Consider the following 25,233-nt stretch of genomic DNA (forward strand, 5'->3'; position numbering starts at 1 on the left):
CCCCCACCTTTTGCCTGCCAAGTCCTAGCCAGCAGACCCGTTTCCTTGCCTCCTGCCAATGCTCTGCCCACTCTGTCCATGCTTGCCCTGAAGAGACAACGCTGCTGGCTGCCCATCCCTTCCCTTTCTCAGTACTGACTGGGGTGATCACCTTCTCTGCCAAGGAGCAAGCCAAGCTACATGGTCCTTAGCTGGTTTACTGGAGCCTAAAACCTACAGGCTAAGAGCTTGGGGAAGGGGGCTGGCTTCAAACCTCCTCTACTATGGCCCCACTACCATGCACCCACATCTCAGACCTTCCTTGATCTCTGTCCTTAGAGACTGGCAGAGATAAGAGGCTGGAAAAGAAGGAGAAACATTTAGTAAGTAGTCATTGCAGTCCTGTCCTTAGCCCAGGGGACTCCCCCATGATGCCCATAAGACCTTAGGGTCTTATGTGGAGGGGAGACTGTGTGGTGTGGGGAAGAGCACTGGACCAGGAGTCACCCCAGGCACCACCATTACTCGGTGGTGTGGCTTGGGACAAGTTCCTTCCTCTAGGCATAGGGATGTTATCAATTGCCTTTATCCCCCATCTCTAACTCCGTGTGAGCTGTAGAAAATCTATAATCCACAAATGTTAAGTGAAAATTGTGGAGGGGCGCCCAGGTGGCTCCAAAATTGTGTACACATAGTGAAGATGTTGGGGCCTATTTTTCCAAGGAAAGCCTGCGAGCACACTGCTGGAGAGCCCAGAGCCCTTGAGATGGACAAAGATAGGAGGACACAGAGTACCCCCTCATCTCTAGACTGGATGGGAAATGGGCCAAAGGGAAGGGACAGGGAGAGGAAGACAGACTGAAGCTACATACGTGTGTGTGTGTGTGTGTGTGTGTGTGTGTGTGTATCAGTGTGTGGATATGGGTCGGTGTGGGTGACTATCAGTATGTGGATGTGGGCAGGTGTGGGTGAGTGGGTGTATGTGTGTGTGAGCATGACACTATATATGTGATACTTGGCCGAGAGGTGAGGCAACACAAGTCACCTCTTTGCTGGGGCATCAGAGGACACAGGTCTCTGTTCCCTGAAGTGTTCAGCCTCCGTGGACCAGGCTGGGCCTCCAAGCTGAGGTTTGGCTCTGGGAGCAGCCAGTCAGGCTTTCAAGGACAGAAGACAGTACGTGGCAGGTAGAGGAAGAAATCTTGCATAGAGGCCTGCGTGAGTCCAGTTTTGTCTGTAGTGTGTGGATCCCTGAGAGTCATCCTGTCCACCTGCTGCCTCTGAAGACGTTGCCCCTAAGCCACCCTCCTGCTGTCAGGACTGCCTCAACTTCAGAAGGGGCCCCGCGAGAGAGGTTTCCCCATGTCTCTCACTAGTCCCTGCCACAGTTTATTTTGGAAAATTCTCCAACTTTGTTTATCCTCCCTACCCCAATCCCATGTAAACTGTCCTACTCATGCTCAAATGAGGAAATAGAAATTTAGGTTAGAGGGAAATATATGTGATAACATTTATGTTGTTCTGTCTGTGACAAAAGATGCCACTGGGACATGTGAGTAGAACAGAGAAGGGAGATACATGCTGTGCTGATGCTCTAGTTGACTTAATAACTAACATTTATTCAGTGATTTGTATGGGTTTGTATGAGCCAGGCACTGTCTTAATGATTTTCCTATAATAACTCACTGAATTTTTATAACGACGTTATATAGATATTGTTATTATTATCATTCCTATTTTACAGACGAGGAAGCAGACCAGGGAGGCTAAATAGCTTGCTCAGGACCACAAGCTAGGAAGCTGCAGTGGAAGCTAGCTTTGCATGGGGGTGGGGTGTTGGGAAGATGCTCCAGGTCCTATGTTCTTAACCACTACCCTCTACTGTGCAGCATCTGTACCTCAGTGCTTGAGTCTAGAGATACTGCAAACTTTAACCATCTTTCCCTCTTCCTGAGAAGCCAAGTTTTTCCTCCTTATGTTTCAGCCTTTCAGTAACAAACCAGGGAAGATAAATCATTTGCCCAAATTCACTCAGCTCATGATGGAGTCATCTGACCAGCACCCAGAGTCCCACTTCCCAGACATTTTTTTTTTTTGCTTTTCCTTCCTCCCTTTCTTCCTCCCTCCCTCCCTCTCTCCCTTCCTTCCTTTCCTTCCTTCCTCCATTTCTTTTTCTTCTCTTTCATTTTTCTTCTCTTTTATTTTTTATTAAAATTTTTTTTAATGTTTATTTTGTGAGAGAGCGCACAGGGAGTGGGCAGAGAAAGAGGGAGAGAGAATTCCAAGCAGGCTGTCAGCACAGATCCGGTCGCCGGTCTCGAACTCACAAACGTGAGATCATGACCTGAGTTATAATCAAGAGTGGGATACTTGACCGATTGAGTCACCCAAGCACCCCCTTTTTTCTCTTCTCTTCTCTTCTCTTCTCTTCTCTTCTCTTCTCTTCTCTTCTCTTCTTTCTCTTCTCTTCTTTCTCTTCTCTTCTCTTCTCTTCTCTTCTCTTCTCTTCTCTTCTCTTCTCTTCTCTTCTCTTCTCTTCTCTTCTCGTCTTCCATATTCACCCTTTTGATGCTGTGGTTAAACTGTTCTGACTTTTCGAAATGGGCATCCTAACCACATTCACAAAGCGCAGACGCGGCTCCTTTAACGGGGCCACTGCAGGAGGAGCTGTCCTATCAGCACCACGGCCGCCGCCCCGCGCACAGCGCGCGCCCCGCCCACTCCGCCACCTCTGCGGGAGTCTCAAGGGCAGAAAGGGCGGCAGAGAGTCTTGGCTGGGAATCTGCAGCCTGGCTAGTCCTCCAGACCTGGAAGGGACCGCTGAATACAGTGCCCGCCTTCCCTCCCCTCATCCCGCCTCTGACCCCGCAGATCTGAGGGAACTGGCGCTTAAGCTCTCCCCACATTCCGAGCTAGAGTGAAATATTTATAGGCCAAAATTACTTCCTGGCTCTGGGGTTTACAGAGCATTGCGGAGCCAGGGGCCTCTGTTTGTCCTGATGGGGCCTGAGGCCAGAATGATTCAAGGCTGACAAAAGCTGGGAGGTTGGGGGTGCAAGGGAGTCAGATGTGAGGCCTGGATTGAGGCTGTAGGATGAGCAACAGAGCAGGGTAGTTACAGACACTGGCTGGTTCCACTGTCTGTGCTTAATCTTGGCTCTCCCATCTACCAGCTGTGTGATTACGAGCAAATTCCTCAGCCTCTCTGTGCTTTGCTGCCACTTGCCTGTGAAGTGGGAATGATAATATAATAGCACCAACTCGTAGGCCAATTGCAAGTTAATGTAGGTTAAAAAACAGAACAGTGCCTGGCATGCAGTCGGTAAATGCAATTAAAAAGTGTTGGATTTAAAAATAAAGCAAGACCCCAGGGTGAGGATGAGAGAACAGACAGTTGGGGTGTGGACTGAAAAAGGTAGAGGGGGACAAAATGGAAGTGCATGTTGGGTAGGGCTACACACTGTGTTCAATGGCTGGGACTGTGCCACTTCTCCCTGGCATGCCACCAGCCTCTCGACTCACCTGCCATCCATCAGATTGTCCCAGTCTGTGCCTGAATTTGTCTCCTTCCCTTTTGGGAAGAAGGGCAGCTGTTCTCCTTAACATAATTTTTGCCATTTCTTGGGTACCTACTATGCGCCAGGCACCGTGCTAAGTACCTTATCTTTATTCTCTCATTTAATCTTTACAAAACTCTATGACTGCTTATTTCAGATGAGGACTTTGGGCTCAAAAAAGTTGAATAATTTATCTAAAGCCACATAGCAAGAAGTAGCAAATCTGGGATTTGAACCCGGGTCTTCCTGACTCAGAAGCCTTTACTCTTTCCATTACACAATTTCCAAACTATCTAGTTTCCTACCCCATCCACTGGTGGGTGTTACTGCATCCATCATGGGCAGTGTTTTTCCTGTTAATGCTACAGGTTTTTGATCCAAGCCTGGCAGGGTCTCTGATCTCCTTTGCTCTGCTGGAGGCTCCAGAAGAACCAGGCAGCTCAGCCTCCATCCCTGGGCATCTAGGATGGAAGGACACTTGGAAAAAAGTCCTTTGTCCCTATGATCATAATAACAATACTTGTTGAGTCCTTATTATGTGCCAGGTTCCGTTCTAAGCACTGCATGTATTAACTAATTCACTCTTCAAAGCAGTGAAGAGGAGATCCTAGTCTCAGCCTCATTTTACCAATGAGGAAACTCAGAGTTTATGGAATTTGCCCAAGGCTACACCATCAGCAAATGGCAGAGCCAAGCTTTGGACCTAGACACTGTGACTCCAGAGTTTATTCTGTCACCACTACACTGAAGAGCAGAGTATGTGTTGGAGCACTGATGGATAGACCCCTGGGCATGGGAGGTTCAGTCGTCAAATCTGCTGTTTGCCAGATCTCAGACCAACCCCCAACCCTGCTGCTGCCTCTTCCTTGTAGCCTTCTCTGATTCTACCTTATTGTCAGACTGATACACACACAGCCCCATAGCACTTTGTTTTGCCTCTTTTGACACACCGCATGTGTGCTTGTGATGACTGCGCATGTTTCCTGCTTCCCCATACCAGATTGTTGGCTCCCTGAGAGCAGAACCTAGGTCTCAGCCATGGTGATTGCCACAGCACCTGGCAATGCACCTGGCATGTGGAAGGTATTCAACCAAGGTGTGTGTTGTTGAACAAAGGGATCTTGCTGTGAATCCATTCGAAAGTGCTACGAGCTTTTGTAATGGGGAGTACTAACTCCCTAATGTAATTTATTGAGGACAGAGATCCCTGGAATGAGTGAGCTAAGAAACAAGGTCTCAAGTGAGACCCTCTTCTTGAATCTATTCACTGAGGTTAAATGAAATTGCAGATCAGGGCGGAAGGAAGAAGGGGAAGGAAGAAGAGAGAGCATGTTGAGGAGTAGGGGATCTGGTAGGATTCCCCAGCACCACATGTGCATGCACACACACATTCACATAAGAAAGAAATGGTCTCCTTGTTTCCACTCCTAGCTCCTCGCCTTCTGCCCTTGAGCCTCCCCAGATATATTGTGAAGGTATCACAAAAGATGATTAGTACTGACAGCCAGTACTTGAACAGGGCCTGTCCAAAAGAGATATAGATTGTCCTGCTTCATTAGGACATTTTTGTCTGACAGTGAGCACCAGGAAATGGAAGCCATTACAGCTAACCCTGTTCTCCCCAGGAGGCTGAACATTTTCTAGATACTACCTCGTTCAGCCTCCTTAGGACATGAAGCTATGGAGAGCAAGGAGGCAGAATTTCCCTCTCATTTGACAGAAGGAGAAACTGAGCCCCAGAACAAGTATGGGAGCTTCCAAATCACTCGGTCCATTAACAATGCAGCTTGGGTGCCATGGCCAGTAGATAACTTTTGGGACCGCACCAGAGATCATCTGCACAGAGGCCTCACCCTTGAGATACTATTGGAGATACTATTGTCCATGTGTCTCAGTTAAGACCCTGCCTCCCATGAGCACTCTCTCCCCCCTTTTCCCCAGGTCTCCCATCTACTGTAGTCTTGTAATTCCAAATGGGGATAATAAAAGCTACTTTAGAAGGTTGTTGTGAGGGTTAGAAACCATGTCTCAATGCAAGAGAGATACTGATACTGTCTAGGGAAGAGGGATTTGCTGGGTGTCCCCTTGAGATCTCTGTAAGGATACTGAAGCACCTGGGAGTTCCCACTCTAAAGGCAAACCAGGAAGGCTCCTTTGTGCCCCCTTTCCTGCCAGGCCAAAAGAGCTCAATGTATTTGGGGATCCCTCCTCCACCACCTGATTGTAGACCTAAGGGTGGTCTGATTCTCCTAGGCTCCCACCTGGGAGAGTGGTTGTTACATCCTGTGTGGTGCTGTTCCTGGTCTAGGTGAGGACTGTCATGGGCATGGGCGGGGTGTGGGAGAGAGCAGGGCCCCAACTGCAGTGAAGAGGGAGGGGTGTGGCTCCTGTGACCTACCACAGGAATGTTTTTAAATCTTCTTCCATCAGCCTTTGAAAAAATGATGATCCAGTGAAAGCAGCAACTGCATCTGCTCCATTAGCAAGTGAAGTAGAATCAGCTTTCTCCGCCTTAGGGCTCTCTTGGCTGGAACTCTGGTCAGTCCTTGATGTAGGGCTTGGAGGAGTCTGGGGATGCTTCAGGGACAACGTAGGTGAGTTGGGCTCTTGGGGGGGTCCCTGGGCATTACAACGTGGTTAGGGGAGCGGTTCCCAGGAGAGGTGCAGGTGGAGCCTAGATACAGCTCTAGGTTTCATCACAGAGGTAGCTCCCAAAGGGGGTGGTCTGGTGTGCTCATGTAGCCATGGTCCCCTGATGGGGACTCAGCCCAAGGGGAGAGGCAGAAGTGGCCTGTGTGGCACCGTGCCAGTGCAGGGATTAACCATGGGAACGCTGAAATCTCGGGGGTATGGCTGTCATGGGTCAGTGGTCTTGGGTGCTTGTCGTGGGTGGTCAGCTGATTAGCTCAGTCGGCCAGTGCATGGCTCAGCTCTGTGCTGGACGCCAAGGTCAGCAGCTCAGGGACCACACACACCTTTCATCGGGTCCATCCTTGTCCCTTTGGTCCTGCTTGGCATTGTCAGTGAGGCACGTAGCTGATCGTTAGTGGAATGGCGGGATAGGAGAAGGATGACAGAGTAAATCTGCTCTCACCGCTACTGGGGAGGAATTCTCACTACGGTCTCCGAGGCCAGGCTAAAGCATAGTGCTCCTTCTTATCTTAAAGACCCTCTATTTCTCCACCTGGCAGCAGTTGCTAGATTTTATCCTATTCTTATTTTGCAGACTGAGCATGGAGATTCTCACAGCTGCTGTTAGTACCTACTTGACACATTCTGAGATCTCTTTGTGAAAGTACTTCTCAGGCCCTCCAATGGGACTGTCTTTGGCATGCTGGGGGCTGGGGACAGGGCAGCACGCCCTGTATGGGAGACGGTGGGCAGGCAAAGGGTGACTTAAGAGCGTCCTTTCAGACTGTGGCCTGGTGGGTGGGAAGGAAGTAGGAGTCAGGGAAGCCTTGGACGGGGTCCTACGGGCCTAGGTGAGGGGGCAGCCACTGGAGGAGTGGAGGCAAGCTGGTTGTGCGCCTCTGAACACACACGGCTTTGCCCTGTCTGCTGGAGGACATTCAGCTCATGCAATAGTGGCATCAAGTCATTCAGGTACAAATTAAAGGAAAGGAGGAGGAGGTCATTGTATTTCTCTTCCTAGTGGAAATTATTTCATCCGTGAGTAGGGCAGTCCTGAAGCCCTGACTCTCGGTCATTTCGCGCTGTAGTTCTATAAATCCATCAATGTTTAGGGGTCTACGTTGACTTCTCACAGTTTAGCCTGTAACTGGTCCCGGGCCACAGAGTCAAAGGTCAGAGCAAGGCCAACAACAGCCAGAAACAATCCCTTGCAGTTGCCGACAGGTTTTTCCACAGTGTGAAAGGGGCCACCCCAGTGGTCTCGGGTGGACCAGCCGTACCGTGGTGGTCTTTTCTCTGTCCACATGTCCTCTGTCTCCGTCTTCACCCAGAGCCCGTTTACCCCTGGAGAGTCAACTTGAGCATTTGCCTCCTCGTACATAAACATTTGCCTACGTTTTCAATCCTTTCCCTAGGACACATTTCTAGATCTGGCATTGTTCCCACAGCAGTGTATGAGAGCCCTGTGGCCCTGTACCAATGGTGGATAATATGCATTTTCTAAAAGGTAGTAAATTTGATAGCAGAAATGATAACATTTAACGGGCATCTCTTCGATTTTAAGGAGGCCTTTTCTTTTTGTTGGGTTTTGGCCAATTGTATGTATTATTTTGTGAATTCCTGGTTCAAGTCTTTTGCTTTTTATTCTGTGGGGCATTTGCTTTCTCTTATTGATTTGGTAGAATTCCCTGTGCTTAAAGGTATTAACTCCTTGTCCCCCATATATGTTGCGAGTATCTTTATAGTTTCTTGGTGGCTTGAACCTTTTGAAAGGGCTCTTGTGTTCATACAGAGATTTTCATTCTTATGCACTCAAGTCTATCAGTGCTTTCTTTTGTAATTTCTGCCTCTGACGTGGGGCATCTAAAGGCCTTTCCCACAACAAAATTATGGAAACATTTATGTGTATGCTCTGAAAATTCTTTTATGGTTTCATTTTCTACATTTCCTACACTTCACTCTTTCACCTATCTGAAATTGATTGATTGTGTCTTTGTAAATGGCTTCAAATTCCCTTGGGAATGAAAGTGATTAATAGAGCAATTAATTCATTAATTAACATGGCAGGGAAGAGAAGCTGGTAGAGGAGGAGAGGTTGAGGGTATGGGAGAGAGATGCGATAATTAATGGATCAGGGTCTGGGAGGGAAGGGATTGAGTGCTGGGGGGGGGGTACCTAGAGGGTTCTGCCTGTATCTAAACACGGGACACTTAATCTGTGAGACCAGAGGCCCAGGGTGGCAGAGGGCACTTTTGCTAGGTTGGGAGGTGGATGGGGAATGGGCTAGAAAGGAAGACTGTGAGTCCAGTGCCCAAATCTCCAGTGACTGAAGGGGTGGGGACAGTGGATAGGGACCAGGAGAGATGGGCATCAACGAGGACCAGTGAATAGTATGAGCTAGGTGGCAGGAGCCCAAGGTCAGAGAAGGTTCTCAAGTTTATGATTGGTGGGGATTGGGATCGGCTGCTCCGCCTTTGGGCCCAGTGGGATCCGGAGGATTACACTCCGCTGGAGAGGTATCCTGGGCACTTTTGTCGGATAAAGTGGCAAGTGGAAGGAACACGCAGAGCAAAGGCGGACGGCACAAGGAAGTTGGTTTACCGTGGTCAGTGCCTTGTAGACTCAGGCTACGAGGAAGGGTCTATCCCCTATCAGTGGAGGGCAACAGAGGCAAGGGAAGTCAAATTTTAACTCCGTTTGTAGAGAGCACCATAGTTCCCAAAACACTTTCACGTATGTGTCTGCATAGGAGACTCACAGCAGCATTTGAGAGAGGGGAGGTAAAGGGGTTTTTGTCCAGAGTCAGGCAGGGAGGCACTGACTGAATCAGGATGTGAAGCCAGGAGTCCCAGTGTCCAGCCTGGATGCTGATGCCTCCTCCCCTGACCTCATCATCATCTTTATACCCTCAGGGACGGAAACTCAGGATGGTGCCTAACGATCTTCTTTTCTCTCCTCTCTCTGCAGGACAGTAGTCCTCATTGCCACCTTGCTCACCATGAATGGGATGGCCAATGTGAACTCGGCCAGCCGGCCCCACTATGCCTCCTCCATACCTGTGCCTCGAGCTGCTTCCCAGACCAGGATTCATACACCGGGCGCCTCTCCCCAGCTGCGGCCACGCCAGGCTGGCCTGGCCCTGAGCCCCCAGCGTTCGGCCTCCCCGAGACTGGGCAAAGCAGGAGGCCCTTCCAGAAACTCCTCTCCTAAGGCCTCTCGGGGGAGAGGCTCCCCCAAGACTTCTGGGGCAGGGAGAGAGTCAGCTGAGGGTGGTGAAGGCCTCTCCAGCTCCCCATGGAGCAGTCCCAGGGCAAGCCCAAAAGCTGCCCTCTCCAGCCGGGCTGGGTCCAGAAGAACTGGGGAGACACAAGGCACCCAGGGAAAGAAGAAGGTGGCTCAGGAAGGGATTCCAGTCCGCCAGACCCGGGGCAGGAGCCCATCCCGAATGAGCTCTCATGGAGAAACTCAAATACCAGGGGCTCCTGAAGGTCGAAAACCTCCTAACCACCCGGGAAACTACAAAAGTCCAGGGGTCTCGAAGTCTTTGGAGCCTGATGCCGGGGCAGCATCAGGGGCTTCTTCCCCAGTGTGCAGCCCTGTGCAGAGCAAGCGCCCCTCCCCCACCCCAGGGGCCATCAGCTTCGCCTCGGTCCATCAGCAGAGTCAGCCAGTCACAGCCACGGTAGCCCCCTTCCAGTACAGGTGAGCTGGGGTGGGGGGCAGATGGGGAGGAAGGGAGGGAAGCATGGAGCTGGGATTCAGTGGCAAGTCCAAAGAGGAGGGAGCCTAGGTGATGAGTAGCTGGTGGAGACCAGGGGGCCCAGAGTATAGAGGAAGTGAGGCAAAGAGTTGGGAGAGCGGAGATAGGATTGGAGACATAAAAGGTGGACCAGGATCTAAGCAAGGTTTTTGTTAGAGGCCTCAACTCTGGGGACTCTGTAACAAACAGGATCATAAGGAGAGTACCATCCCAAAATGTCCATCTCCCTGGGCTCTGAGACAGTAGATTAGGGTGTTGTGGATGCTTAAGCAGCTAGAGGTGCAGGTAGGTAGGTCAGTCTCACCCAGCTCATCTGGGATATTTGCCACCACTGTGAGTTAGACTAACTGCATTGTCATGGGCATGGTGCCTTCAGTTCATAGTGAGTGAAGTCTTAACTGTTCCTCTTGGCCCTCCCATAATACTCTGTATCTGTCTGTCTGTCACTCAGTCTCTTTCTGTCCACTTACCATATTTCTTTATACATAACTGTTTACCTCGTGCCTGGCCTACCAAGGACAGTCAGTATTGCTTTCTAAATGGTTAGACAGGGGTCGCCACCTTTGGCAGTGGCCCAGCCACCATTCATAACAACATGGTCAACAAATTAGTCTCTAGTTTTCTTCAGACATGCGACTTGAGTGCATAGGAAAACATGTCCATCAAGTACGTATGCTTCTTTTTCTTTTTTCCTTTTTTTTTTTTAAATGTTTATTTGTTTTGAGTGAGAGAGAGAGAGAGAGCAGGGGATGGGCCGAGAGAGAATCCCAAGCAGGCTCCACACTGTCAGCACAGAGCCTGACGTAGGGCTCAAACCCACAAATCGTGAGATCATGACTTGAGTTGAAACCAAGAGTCGATGGCTTAACTGACTGAGCCACCCAGGTGCCCTTAGTACATACGCTTTTTAAATAAAAATATAACTTTACTGGGGCGCCTGGGTGGCTCAGTCGGTTAAGTGTCTGACTTCAGCTCAGGTCATGATCTCATGCCTTGTGGGTTCATGCCCCGCGTCGGGCTCTGTGCTGACAGCTCGGAGCCGGGAGCCTGCTTCAGATTCTGTGTCTGCCTCCCTCTCTGCCCCTCCCCCGCTCATGCTCTATCTCTCAAAAATAAATAAACATTAAAAATAATAATAATAATTGAAAAATATATATATGTAACTTTACTAAAATGGCCACATTAAGGAAACCAAGGTTTTTTTTTTCAATATATGAAGTTTATTGTCAAATTGGTTTTCATACAACACCCAGTGCTCATCCCAAAAGGTGCCCTCCTCAATACCCATCACCCACCCTCCCCACCCTCCCACCCCCATCAACCCTCAGTTTTTCTCAGTTTTTAAGAGTCTCTTATGCTTTGGCTCTCTTCCACTCCCCCATGGGTTTCTGTTAAGTTTTTTTTTCTTCCCCTCCCCCATGGGTTTCTCAGGATCCGCATAAGAGTGAAACCATATGGTATCTGTCTTTTTCTGCATGGCTTATTTCACTTAGCATCACACTCTCCAGTTCCATCCACGTTGCTACAAAGGGCCATATTTCATTCTTTCTCATTGCCACGTAGTACTCCATTGTGTATATAAACCACAATTTCTTTATCCATTCATCAGTTGATGGACATTTAGGCTCTTTCCATAATTTGGCTATTGTTGAGAGTGCTGCTATGAACATTGGGGTACAAGTGCCCCTATGCATCAGTACTCCTGTATCCCTTGGGTAAATTCCTAGCAGTGCTATTGCCGGGTCATAGGGTAGGTCTATTTTTAATTTTCTGAGGAACCTCCACACTGCTTTCCAGAGCGGCTGCACCAATTTGCATTCCCACCAACAGTGCAAGAGGGTTCCCGTTTCTCCACATCCTCGCCAGCATCTATAGTCTCCTGATTTGTTCATTTTGGCCACTCTGACTGGCGTGAGGTGATATCTGAGTGTGGTTTTGATTTGTATTTCCCTGATGAGGAGCAACGTTGAGCATCTTTTCATGTGCCTGTTGGCCATCCGGATGTCTTCTTGAGAGAAGTGTCTATTCATGTTTTCTGCCCATCTCTTCACTGGGTTATTTGTAAGGAAACCAAGTTTTAATTACTGAGCGTCACATGGTTTAGAGAGGCTCAAATGCAAATTAAGTACCTCCCTGACTAACCTGACTTTCTGGGTTTTCTCTCTGTGCTAGTGTGAGGAGAAACCCACTTCCGTTTGGGGTTTAAAAAGTTGGTATAGGGGCGCCTGGGTGGCTCGGTCGGTTAAGCGGCCGACTTTGGCTCAGGTCACGATCTCGCGGTCCGTGAGTTCGAGCCCCGCGTCGGGCTCTGTGCTGACAGCTCAGAGCCTGGAGCCTGTTTCGGATTCTGTGTCTCCCTCTCTCTGACCCTCCCCCGTTCATGCTCTGTCTCTCTCTGTCTCAAAAATAAATAAACGTTAAAAAAAGTTAAAAAAAAAAGTTGGTACACCGTTCCTGGGACACAGGGAATCTCTGTGGTGACAGAGCGTCTAGAGGGGGGCAGTGGAAACCGTGAGGAGCTTTGACTTTTATTAGGAGCCAACAGTGTGACTCAGGCTCTGAAAAGTTCCGGGCACTCTTACACCTCAGCAGTAGATGTCCGGTGTTCAGGACAAGGAAGCCAATATTCCCACTCTGTTCCCCATGTGGTCAGGCCTCTTTTAGAGTATCACTTCGGGACATCACATTTTAAAAGGACACTGATGCACAAAAACACATTTCGAGAAAGACGGACAGGTTGCTGCGGGATCCAAAAAAAGGTGTGAGAAGAATGGTGAAAGGAACCGAGGCAGTTTACTTTGGAAAAGGAAGGCTTCGCGAGAGGCTCTGAGAGCTGTTCTCAAATATTTGAAGAGCTGTCATGTTGTAAGATAACTTAGGTTTACCCGGTGCAGCTCCAGAGCACTAAGCATCGTGGTGGTTGGAAGTCAGTTTGAGACAGACTGGAAGGTGAGTGGGAAAAACTTTCCAGCAACTGGAGAGGTTTACAAATTTACCGATAAGGCGGTGAGCTTCCTGTCATGGCAGGCATTCTAGCTGACTCCACGATCAAAGGACATTCTTACCTGGGCGATCCCTGCCTCTCGGAGCATCCCTTCTGCCTGAAGGACTGCCCACACAGCACTCCGTGTGGCTTTTCCTAAGGAGCTCCTCACTTCTGTCCCTCGTGCCCTCTGCGTAGATTCTCCCGCTGATGAGAGAACGCAAGGAAGCAAAAATGCAGGGCAGACCTTCCTTCGCGTGGCCTTTTCCCAATTAGTACGGTGTTTCCCTGGTGACTCTTTGACTCTCTTCTCCTACCTGATCTCCTTCATTTTGAATTCAATCTTTGGGAAAAGTGTCTAGGCATTAAATTGTTTAAGATTTTACATTACCTACCCTACAAGTCCCTTGGCAGATTTAGACTCTGACATTTTTCAAAGAGGTCAGAACTCCTTCCTCGGAACATTCCAGTGCAACACTTTACTGCATGTTATGCTCGCTTTGGCAGCACATGTACACACATTTATTGCATGTTTGCATTTGAAACAGAAGTGGAAATGTGTTGTACCAACCCCGGAGAGGAGGCGGTCCTTTACCACGCTCCCTCCTACACCCTGCTCTAATCCTGGCCCTGGATTAGGGTGGTAGGGAGGGTCGTGGTTTGGGCAAGGAAAGATTAGGACGAAGGCACCCCTATGTGCCCCAAGCAGGCTGGTGGGAGCCCGGTACGCCCCTTGGGACCTGGAGCTGCTGCCCAGGGCCAGGCTGGGCTACCTTTGCAAGTTTCATAGCCAAGGAGGTGCCATTTGCTCCCTAGAAGTCACAGATCTCCTGTCTTCATGGAAATTTCCTGCCCCCACCCCCCAGCACCTTAGCCTTTACTTTGGCCTTCTGCAAAGCTCCAGCTGATCACAGAAGAGAGGTTATCATGCTCCTCTCCCCGTCTCCAGCCTGTCCTGCCTGACCTGCTTCTCCAGGGAACAAATCCATCAGCCATCTTTTTCCTTGCCCATAACCATCTCTTTCCTAGGATCTGAGTGTGGCCCTTCCCAATGAAGTTCATCTCCTGCCTCTTCTCTGACCTGCCGCTGCCTCCCTCTGGTTGCCCCAGCTCGCTGGACCCAGAAAAGGCATAAATGCCTCTCAGTCTGCTCTCCAGATCCTCTGGTCTCATACTTGTGGTTCTCTCAGGTTCCCTCAGGTTTCCTCGGGTCTTCAACCTCCTTCTCCTCTGCTCTCCTGGAAAAAGGCCGCCTAAAGGATCACCACCCTGTTGCTGCCTTTTTCCAACTGCCAAGTGTTTTCCTTTTCTCACAGTTCTCTCCTTCCCTCCTCTGATCAGACTTCAGTTAGGAGGGTACAGGCAATGGTGTCAGGATAGGGCTACTGGTTTTCTTCTCTCAGGTTCAACCTCTGGCCAATTTCTAACATAGATGAAACTGTCCATTTGGGCTGGAAAGTGAAAGTGAGGAGAGACAGAGGAGAGACACTGGGGTTCCTGGCTGAGTTTGGGGGGGAGGGTGGAGGCAGGCAGAGATGAAAGTGTGAAATCAACTGAGGTTAGAGTGATAGAGGCTGCCTTCCTCAGTGTTCCTGGGCCGGTGCAGGCTCTAACAAACATGAGAGCAAACTATTTGTATTTTTTTTTAAATGTTTACTTGAGAGAGAGTGGACAGAGTGTGAGTGGGGGAGGGCAGAGAGGGGGAGGGCAGAGAGAGAGAGGAGGAGACACAGAATTTGAAGCAGGCTCCAGGCTCTGAGCTGTCAGCACAGATGCAGAACTCGAACTCGTGAACGGTGAGATCATGACCTCGGTTGGAGGCTCATCCAACTGAGCCATGCAGGCACCCCAAACTATTTGTATATTTTTGAGACAGAGAGAGACAGAGCATGACCGGGGTGGGGGGGAGGGCCAGAGAAGAGAGGGAGACACAGAATCCGAAGCAGGATCCAGGCTCTGAGCTGTCAGCACAGACGCAGAACTCGAACTCATGAACTGTGAGATCATGACCTCGGTCGGACGCTCATCCAACTGAGCCACGCAGGTGCCTCAAACTATTTGTATTTCCTTAAGGTTTATTTATTTTTGAGACAGAGAAAGACAGAGCATGACCAGGGGGAGGGCCAGAGAGAGAGGGAGACACAGAACCCGAAGCAGGCTCCAGGCTGTCAGCACAGAGCCTGACGCGGGGCTCGAACTCACGGAGCACGAGATCATGACCTGAGCTGAAGTTGGATGCTTAACCGACTGAGCCAGGGACGCTTAACCGACTGAGCCACCCAGGCACCCCAAACTATTTGTATTTCTAACGCTAGTTACTGCCTACCTGCTCTGGGTCAGGCGGTGCCTAGCTCTACATATACAATGCTATTCAGTGAAACATGTATACATTGTATAGAATTCCCTCTCCCCAGTTGAATGTCCTATTACTTTCTCAGCAGTGTGTTGCATTCCTTCAAAACCCCAGATCTATACTCATTTCTTCCAGGAAACCAAGCGACTTCAGCTTTTCTTTATCCCCATAATACTCAAACATCAGGCTGACATTGAATTGATAGTAGTACATGGTGAATGACCCCATCATACTGAGCAGTCCCCAGGGCAAGATGAGGTCTCCTGCTTTCTCGGAGTACCCCCACCCAGCTCTATTGCAAGCACCCACCTTAGGGGCCTGCACACACACAAGAGCTCAATACTACCTGCATGGCTTAGAAAGAGCCATCCAGGGGCAGCAAACACCTCACACAACCCTGGACTCTCAGACTGATCTGGGCCTTGGAGGTCATCTCTTCTGTCCCATGATGGAAGCGGGACCCAGAGAGAGAAAAGATTTGCTCTGCATTGCACAGCAAGTTAACAACAGAGCTGAGCCCAGAGGCCCAGCCATCTAGGTTGAAAAAAGGAAAAACTGGAGAGAGGAAGACGAAATTTCAGTCGCACTGGAGACTCACGGGGTCCCCTGACCCAGCCCCCGTCCCCAGGACCAGCCGTCAACTTCCCCTCCTGCGTGTACAGCTCACTCCTCCCCCTCCTACCAAGCTGCCAAAGGGTCCATTTAGCTGGAGACAGCGGGCGGACGGGTGGGCGGGCCAGCTCTGAGAGCCCAGGGTAATTGCCTATAATAAAAGCTCCCACAGCCTTTGTTCCTGGGAGCGATTGTACGGTTAGGGTTGTGCTCAGAAGTCTGCATGCACTTGGGAGCTGGTGCCCGGAGACCTCACCCTTCCTTCCTGCTGCCACACTGGCCCAGCATGAACTTATCCTCCTGGAGTCATTGTGACCTCAACTAAGCCTACCCCTCCATCTTTCCCGGGGCTGTGAGCAAGCCCAAGGAGGCCTGTGTGCCCCCTGAGCTGTCATAAGGAGTCAGTGACCTCAGCTTCAGAGGGAGCTCTTCCCTCTGGGTGTGCATGGCTATAATGCAGGCATGGCCCGAAGGCAGGGATCGCAGCAGGAGGAAGGACCCGAGGCCTGGAGTTGCTGTGGGTTTCCTCTGTCCTGTGGGTGATTTGTGTTCCTGGGAATGGGTGGAATACCAAAGGGTGACTGGCATCGAGCATCCCCGTGCCCTCTGGAGTTCCCCCCCCAGAGCCCCTACCACTGGCCAAAGTTTGCCCAAGGCGTGCTGCGTGCTGGAGTGCATACGTGTGCGTGCCTGCCAGGGAGGGTCCAGCCCAGAGGGGTGCAGGGCACAGCAGAGGAGAAGATCCGAGCTCCAAGGGGATTTCCTTAGCTCCTTGGAGAAGCTTTGAGGCCAGGAGAACCCCTGCTCTGAGTGACCACCCGTTCTCTGTCCCACAGGCTTCAGACAGACCAGGAACCTGGTCCCGTCCCCCAGGCTAGCTGGGCCCTCGATGGCTATTCTGGCCCCCCTGGTGGGACTGAGGAGAGCTTCTCCTACACAGGTAAGTGTTCTGGGGGAAAGACTTCCTCTTGGGGGTGGGGAGGCCACTGGACTAGATGTCTCCCCACTGCCCATGTGGAAGAAGTGACTTTGCTAATACAGGTCCCTCTCTTAACAATGAGACGTCAACCTGTGAATTGCACTTTGAGTTTCTGCCATGCTTGACTCAACCCAGGGTTGGTCCATCAAATCAAGCAGCACTTCAGAGTCAGGCTAGGAAAGCGGCCAGTGGGTGCCCTGTGTATCCAGGGGTCGGTTTCGGGAGCCACCGAGGGCCTGACAAAAAAGTAACAAGCTGGGAGATTGAGACGCAAGAGCCAGGTTCCAAGCAAAGCCCAGATGAACAGTGAAGGTGTACTGGGAACCAGCGATGGTGTCCAGAGCCGTTTGGCTAACTGCCTGATGACTGTTTCCCGGGACCACTTTTCACAGGCCGCTCTCACACATATCATCTTTCCTGTGGCACCCTATAGTCACAACATAGTGACCTATAGTCACCTGATGCTTTGTAGTCCTGGTGACTGAGCCTCAGGAGCCAGAATGTGAGACTCACCAAGAAGACCCCTGAAAGTCGGATACAGTGATATTCTGTAAGAGCAGAGACACTGCTTGTTCCCAGATGCATCCCCAGTCTGGCCTCTGGCCCACGGCAGGTGCTCAGCAGGTGTCTCTGAATGAGTGACTGGTGAATGAATGGATGGGTGAATGCCTGTCAGGCACTACATTGGTCAGGATCTAAACTCTCCGCAGCGTTTGGGTGTGTGTGCTGATTTTCTTGCAACATTTAAGAAATACCCAGAGGGTGACTGTGGTGCACACGAGAGATGCAGGAGACTCCATCCTGGCGGGCACCGGCTCTACCTATCCTTTGGTTGCCCCAGGAAGAGAATGAGCTTGCTTTTGGCAAACCTGGGATTGTCCAGAGAGTTTGTCTTAGCTTCGTCTCGGTGTTTTGCTCTGGTGGGCAAAGCTGGGGCATAGAACACAGCCTGACCCTTGTCATTGGACATGCCATTTCTGCCTTCTTTGTCCCCTGTATGCTTGTGGTTGGGTGTTCCTCTTGGCTGGGGGCTGGGCCCTTTTGAGGCTTCTGCTGGCCTGGGCCCCAGCAGTGGTCTTGGGACCATTGTGACCCTGAAAACAGAGCAGCAACCCGCACTCCATGGCAAGACTTGTAGAGGTTTACAGGGGTAGAGACTGGGCATCTAGAAAGTAAGCCATTGCCTCCCACAACAAGTACACATGCAGAGGAACCCAGGGCATGGCGGGGGACAAAGGAAACCAAATTTCACTGGCACTGAAAAACCATCAGAATTAGAATGTGGTAACCAGGAAACTATGTGGAGCTCTATTTTTACATTTGCAGTTTTGTTAGTGTAATGGCTTCCTTATGTGTATGCCACGTTGTTGGAGGCTAATGATCTCCACCTAACCAGGCACTCGGTCCTAATTATTATCTGATGAGTTGGTGAGAGGACTTTCACTTTTAGCGTCTGCTGCAGACTGGCTTTAGGAGTCCCCCAGGCTTGTCAGCCGGAAGACCATCCTTCCCAGCTAGCTGAGTTGGGTTCCACTGTGGGATGGGGTGCCAATGAGCCTCTGGAGGCGATAAAGAAAGTGCAAAACCCTTGCTTCCTCCAAGGCTCCTGGGGAAGAGGAACAAGGTTCACTGCACGGCTTCTGCCCTGCACTGGCTGGTCGTCATGGTGACCCATCTCGGCCAACGATATACCAAGCTCTTTGAAGGGTTGGATGGAGGGAAAGATTCAGGGTCTGCCTGTGCTTTGTAGGGGAGCCCGTACTCAAGCCTGAAGAAAACAGATGAGACGAGAGATAATGGAAGACTTCCGTTTTATGCCCTGCTCCCCTACCTTTGAACTTCACTCCTAGCATGTGGTGACTCATTCATTCATTTCTCCTTTCATTCAATCAACAAACCATCAGTGGGTGTTTGTCTTGTGTCAAACACCGTGCTCAACCCAAAGGTAGAAGATGAATAAGGGGCACCTGGCTGGTTCAGTCGGTAGAGCATGCCACTCTCGGTCTTGGGGTTGTGAGTTCAAGCCCCACATTGGGCATGGAGCCTATATTTTTTTTAATTTTTTAAGGATTTATTATTTATTTTTGAGAGAGAGAGAGGCAGAGCATGAACAGGGAGGGGCAGAGAGAGAGACACACACACAGAATCCGAAGCAGCTCCAGGCTCTGAGCTGTCAGCACAGAGCCTGATGCAGGGCTTGAACCCATGAACTGCGAGATCATGACCTGAGCTGAAGTCAGATGCTTAGCCGACCGAGCCACCCAGGTGCCCCAGTTTTTTTAAAAAAGAAATAAATAATTTAAAAATTTAAAATGGCATTTATGTATAAAGGTGAATACGACTTTGACCTGTTTTCAAGGCGTTCATAGTCTAAGGATTCGCTCCAGTGAGCCTGACCCACAAGTTCTGTTGGCATCCCCAGTGACCCGGTGACCTGCCCTTGTAGGAGTCAATAGGACAGCCCAGTCAGTCCTTCCCTGACGAGGCCCTGCAGCATGAGGAAAACGCCGGGGTTATGCTGTCCAATTTGTAGAAGGATACTTGGGTGCCTTGGAGAATAGGGTGCCATATCCTATATCGGTGTCATTCACAGAACCCAGCCCAGTCATTTCAGTTATCGATCTTGTGATTCCCATTATCGATTTGTAGACGACAAGGGGCCGGTCTGCTTTCTTTTGTGGTTCAGATGTCCTTCTTGTTTGTGAGCCCATCTTGTTCCCCATGACGTGGCGCCGTGCCTGCTGGTCAGTGTTTGGTGAAATGGTGAATTGAGTGAGTGAGGAAGGAATCGAAAGTCAGTGGTTGTGGAATCATCTACCCTCTGTGGGCCTGTTTCTTGCCGGCTGAGGAGGAGCAAGCAGCCTTTCTCTGCCCTCTTCCCAATATGGTCCTTTCTGGCACCCAGGCATCTACGGGGGGTGGGGTGGGGGGGCGGACACAGAAGCCTTGAGGGGAGCAGGAAAAGGGTAAGACCTTTCTCAGCCTTGTACTACTTTCTTACTTCTGCTGCCTGGGGATAAAATCCAAACGAGGTGGAATAAGCTCTGTAGAACAGGAAGAGAATTTCCCATGATGACTCGGTACCAAACAGCGGTGTTGGGGTTGGCCTTCCTATGTCCCAAAGGTGTTCTGCCCCCAGCCCATGGGCGTTGGTGTGTGTGCCCTAACCCAGTCCTGGTTCACCTGGCTATGCTGGTCAGGGCCCTGTGCTGGTCCCATCTGCTAACACTCAGCGCAAAAACATTGCATAGGCCACCATCAGATCTTAATTTGGAAAGCCAAGGGAAGCCAGTGCTGACATTTCTGTGTGCCCACATGTGTGAGGCCGTGTGCAGGAGGACTAGGAGAGGTTGCCCCAAGGTTGACACAGATTCCTTAATTACTTCCACTTTGTGGCATGTTTGAATGAGCGCTAAGTGGACACATAATGAGGGGGTCTTCTCTCATCATAGCATGTGTCATTGGGGAACAAGCCAGAGCCTCCTCCCTGCCTTGCTTCTCACACAACGGTTGATATATATAGAATGGGAGGGGCAATGTGGAGTTTGGCCTTATGCTGGGGTTGTTTTGCTTTTCTCCTTTCCTCTCCCTTGTTGAGCTGACGCCATCTTTAAGCCATAATTAAGTTTTTCATGTTTCCGTGTGGATTTAGGAATGGGGATAGAGTCCCCTTCTGAGAAAACTTGCAAACCTGGTGTGCCCTCCGCCAGGGCAGGGGAGAGGTCTGGTCACTGGACTCTGGGAGAGGAATTTGTTCTGTGCTTTTAGGTGGCTCCAGCACACTGGTGCAAGCCCACTGGGCTCTTCTGGGAGCTTCAGGCCAAATCCAAGTACCCCAGGACTACAAATGACTTGGAATCAAAGAACACAGGAAGTCAGAACTCTAATGAACTTTATATATCACCCAGATATGGCCTCATTTTCGGTGGGAAGAGATGAGGCTCGGAAGGGAACAGACTTGTTCAAGACTCAAGACTGCCTGGTTAGTTAGCAGGTGAATTGAAGCCGGGACCCCTGCCTTCCAATGTCCCAAACACTCAAATGACCAGATGGAAACAATGCCTACCATTTATTGAACACCTGCTGTGTGCAGAGCACAGTGCTGGATCCTTCACATAAAGTCCTTCATAAGCACCTTACACAGCCCTTTGTAGGTGGTACTCTTGTTCTGTGTTATAGATGAGGAAACTCCAGCTCAGAGAGGTTGCATGAAATCGCCCGTCCAAGGATACAGAGCTAGGGGGCTGTTCCAGGATTTGCATCCAGGCTTGTCAAGAAGTCATGCTCTGCTAGTGTTACTCCCCTGCCTCCCCGTTGCTGCCTTTACTCCCTGTGTCGGCTGCACACTGTTCAAGCTCGACGCGTTCTCCCTTAACCTCCGCCAAATGACGGGGAAGGAAACGGGGTCAGTGAGCCACAGTCCTACTGACATCCCCTCAATGTGAGCAAGCCCCGGGATGTCACTGGCTTCTCTGTCATCCCAAACCTGTGTCATTTCATGCTGAGTTCACACCGCCATGTTCCCTGCCCTCTGGGGACTTTCGGGCTAAGCTGAGCCTGATGTCCCAGCCATCCGTGGAGAGAGGACGTGCAGACAATTGACTAGAAAACACAGACCAAGTTCAGGGGCAGATGGCATTAGCTATGTTGGCAGGACTCAGGCGGCTCCATGCTGCTGTAGGCCGGAGGAGGCTCGGGAGTTCAGGGGCCTCTGGAGGCCCTGTTTGGATAAACAGGGTAGCCGTCTGGGACCAAGTAGATTTCTAGGAGCTGGGAAGGGAGGTAATAATAATATTGTGTAGCTGTGGCTAACACTTGCTATGACTTCCTCTGAATCAGGCACTGCCAATAAGCACGTTCAGTCCTTCTTTTTCCTTTTTTAAGCTTATTTATCTTAAGAAAGAGAGAGCAGGTTCGGGGCAGGGAGAGAGGGAGAGAGAGAATGCGAAGCAGGCTCTGCATTGTCAGCACAGAGCCTGATGCGGGGCTCGAACTCACGAACCTGAGCTCATGACCTGAGCCGAAACCAAGAGTTGGACATTTAACCGACTGAGCTGCCCAAGTGCCCCAGCACCTTCCACCCTTCTAAAAACTGTATGAGAGTTGGCACAACTCTAGCTTTGTATCACAGCTTTACCATGGCACTGTGCAGCCTTGGGTAAGTTATTTAATTTCTCTGTGCTTCCATGATGATGATAGTACCTTCTTCTTAGGGTTTTGTGAGGACTTAACACCAGTGTAAGCACAGTGCTTAGAAGAGCACCCAGTAACAGTAAGTGCTTAACGCATGTTCGGTATTGTTTGTTATTGAGGGGAGTGCTGTTATTAACATGCCCACTTTACAGATGAGGAAAGGCTATGTGATGTGCCTAAGGTGGTCTGACTGGGATGGAAACCCAGGGAGCTAGATTTCAGAGGCCATGCTCGTAGCCATACATGCCACGACCCTGCCAAGTCCCGAGGTGCCCCAGGGAGGCTGGGAGGGGCAGTGGGAGAACCACTTACAATGCACCAGGCACTGCTCTAGACACTTGAGGTACATCCATGGACAAAATAGGCAAAGACCTCTGCCCTTGTGGAGCCTAGTATGTAGCAGTCTGGAACGGTGCAGTGTACAGCCTGTGCCGCTGTATGTGATCTGCATGATGGTCCTGAAGAAGCCCCAAGTCTGGAATATGTCTCCCATCCCAAAGACATCCCAAAGAAGCCAGGCCAGAGCTCTGGCTTCATGGCACCCCATGAGAATACAAACAGCAGCAGTCTGTGGGCCACCCGCTTCACCCCAAATCTTCAGTGCTGGAGTAGATGAATAGAAGAGGAAGGTGGTAAACTTTCCCTCGTGGTTCTCCTAGAGAATTACCCCTATACCTCCATACCTGTCTGACCTAGACTCAGCTTCCTCCTGCAGGTTTCTGGAGATTCATCTCTCCCAACTGAGATGAACTGCTTTAGTTCTTCCTGAGAATTCCTGGCCATTTGTTAGCTCTCCGTGCGCTTGCGGGCCACAGGAAGGTCCTGAGGATAAGGATACTAACTCGGGGGAGGTTGGCCTGGTGACTAGAAATCTCTCCAGATCCGACTACCCCACAACGACTCGAGAGTGTTAGCCCAGAAGCTGCGGGGCTGCTAGACATTTCAGCCCTGGGAGGAGGAAGGACCCTGAACCATTTGCTAAACTTCCAGGACTGCCCTTCCTTGAACCAGTGGATAGAAACTTCCATGACCAATCCGGAGAAACCCCACTTCAGTGTTGCCCTAAAGCCTTGGCTTCGCAGGTCTTTGTCCCACCCCTTTAAGCAAAGGCTGGCCAATGTTCTTCATAACTTCCCAGAAACAGGGTCTCCCTGGGAAGGCCCAGGGCTTTAGTCCCTCCCTCTGGCACCACTGAATGGACAGAAACCGGAACACAGGAACACAGCGTCTCCACCCCTCCCCATATGCCTCCCCATCCCCTTGATAAGAGGATTAGGGTCTCCTACTGAGAGACTTCCCCCCCCACAATAAGGTTGCCCAGCAGGCTTACACGGAAGGAGCTCTGGGAGAGGCAGTTGAAGAGAGTGAGGCGACACAGACACAATAACGGGAAGATTAAGTGCTGAGAATTACCCCAGTCATAATATTCCTCGTCCTGAGTCCTTTAAGAGGCGGAAGAAATCAAAAACCCGCCTGCCTGTGTGTGGCTCCCGGGTTGTGGGAGTCCTGTGCTTCAGAGAGAGCTGAAGATAATTAAAGAGTCAGGGCAGAGGGAAGGTCAGTGAGTATGGGGTCATCCAAGCCCTTTGGGGGGGAGGGCGACAGGACAGAGAAAGGGTTAGTCTCAGTCGTCCCTTCTCTACAGAAAATCATTCCACATCCACAGAGGGCTGGAAAAGGAAATAAGTGTGGTGAGAATGATCGAGGTCACATAGATGAGAGACCTTCCGAGCTGGAGGAGGGCTCTGCCCCCTTAGAAGCGGAGGGAGGGCAGCCCTCGTGTTCACATAAAGACTGGCACAGGGGTAGGGGCTTGACCCAAGGAGCCCAGGGCATCCTTCCTGCCTGAGAATCTGGGTTTCCATGGAGGCAGGAAGAAACACAGTGGTGGTAAGCTCCTTGTGATGAAATCAGGCTGTGTGAAGGGCAAAGTTCTCATCATGCTTTGAAACTCCCACCCATCACACCAATGAATATTCTTAACATTTGCAGAGCAATTTTTATAAGCTAAGTAATTGCCAGTGATTATTCTATTAAAATTCAATGAAATATGAATCCATAGCATTCCTCTGTTAAGTTTAATTTCTCGTTTAAAAGCCTAACAAAAATTCTGATAAACCACAGAGGTGCCAACTGAGAGCGTGTACAGCCATGAAACGGGAGTGGCTTTCTCTCCAAGGTGGTGACAATGTTCCCCAGCTGGTTCGGGGTCAGGTGGGCAAAGGTTTCTCCCTACTCCTACAGTTGTTGTGGTTTTTTAAAAACTTCTTGGCATCAAGAACCTCTTTCAGAACCTGGTTAGCATTATGATATGTCTGCCCAGGCAAAGGGACATAGTCACAACACAAAACTCATATTTGATGATTGGTTTTATGCACCTTCTGAATCTGGTTTGTGAACACAGATTAAGACGCTCTGATCTTCAGAGGTGATATCATCATGGCGTTGGCCAGACAACCTCGGTTTGGACCTTACGTGTTTCTCTCATCAGGTTTTTGGGTTTCCTTGGCCTATAGTGAGGTAATAGGATATATTACAAATGGGTCAGTTCTGCTCTAAAGCAGAACATTGAGTAAGTTATCTTTGAGGTTCCACTCGGCGTTGTGATTCAATGACCTTAAAACAATCTACTGTGCATGGGCGGGTCGGATTTGATTCTAGGTTTGCCCACATAACAGGATACATGCACACAGGCAATTCGGGTGTCTTCAGACAACACATGGGCACAGCTGCACATATACAGTCTACCCTCCTCTTCGCCTGCCTGGTGTTCCCCCTCACAGGCCTGCGGTTGCCATGACAACTGATCTGGGCTGGCCCTGGTCTAAGGGCAATGTACCTGGGTGTTGCAGAGCTCATCTGGAGCCCAGTGTGCAATGAACACCCCAATGGATGTGTCTGGGACAATTGCCATGGCGACATACAAAGCCAAACACATGTGGGAAACATCTAAGACTTCGTATCCCGGTCTCTTTATTAGCCCGAGGAGCACAGGGATCTAATTTTAAATGAATGCAATTTCAGGGGCGCCCGGGTGGCTCAGTCAGTTAAGTCTCCGACTTCGACTCAGGTCATGATCTCACAGTTCATGAGTTCGAGCCCCGCGTCGGGCTCTGTGCTGAGAGCTCGGATTCTGTGTCTCCCTCTCTCTCTGCCCCTCCCCTGCTCGCACTCTGTCTCTGTCTC

At 50.3% G+C, this 25,233-nt stretch overlaps 1 protein-coding gene across 11 annotated transcripts in view; it reads left to right on the forward strand.

Moving 5' to 3' along the window:
* Nucleotides 1-25,233, forward strand: part of NAV1 (neuron navigator 1) — a 246,071-nt gene that overhangs the window by 61,299 nt on the left and 159,539 nt on the right. For 5 of the 11 annotated variants that reach the window (XM_045049025.1, XM_045049026.1, XM_045049027.1 and 2 more), the window contains exons 1-3: nucleotides 5,989-6,130; nucleotides 9,135-9,869; nucleotides 16,712-16,815. In XM_045049025.1, the coding sequence (XP_044904960.1) occupies nucleotides 6,111-6,130; nucleotides 9,135-9,869; nucleotides 16,712-16,815 (859 nt within the window). In that variant the 5' untranslated portion in view covers nucleotides 5,989-6,110. Of the gene's footprint in view, nucleotides 1-5,980; nucleotides 6,131-9,134; nucleotides 9,870-16,711; nucleotides 16,816-25,233 lie in introns of those variants that run through there. The other 6 variants (XM_045049029.1, XM_045049030.1, XM_023247662.2 and 3 more) reach the window with 4 other exon arrangements.

Source organism: Felis catus, chromosome F1 (assembly GCF_018350175.1).
Source record: "Felis catus isolate Fca126 chromosome F1, F.catus_Fca126_mat1.0, whole genome shotgun sequence".
NCBI classification, from domain to species: domain Eukaryota; kingdom Metazoa; phylum Chordata; class Mammalia; order Carnivora; family Felidae; genus Felis; species Felis catus.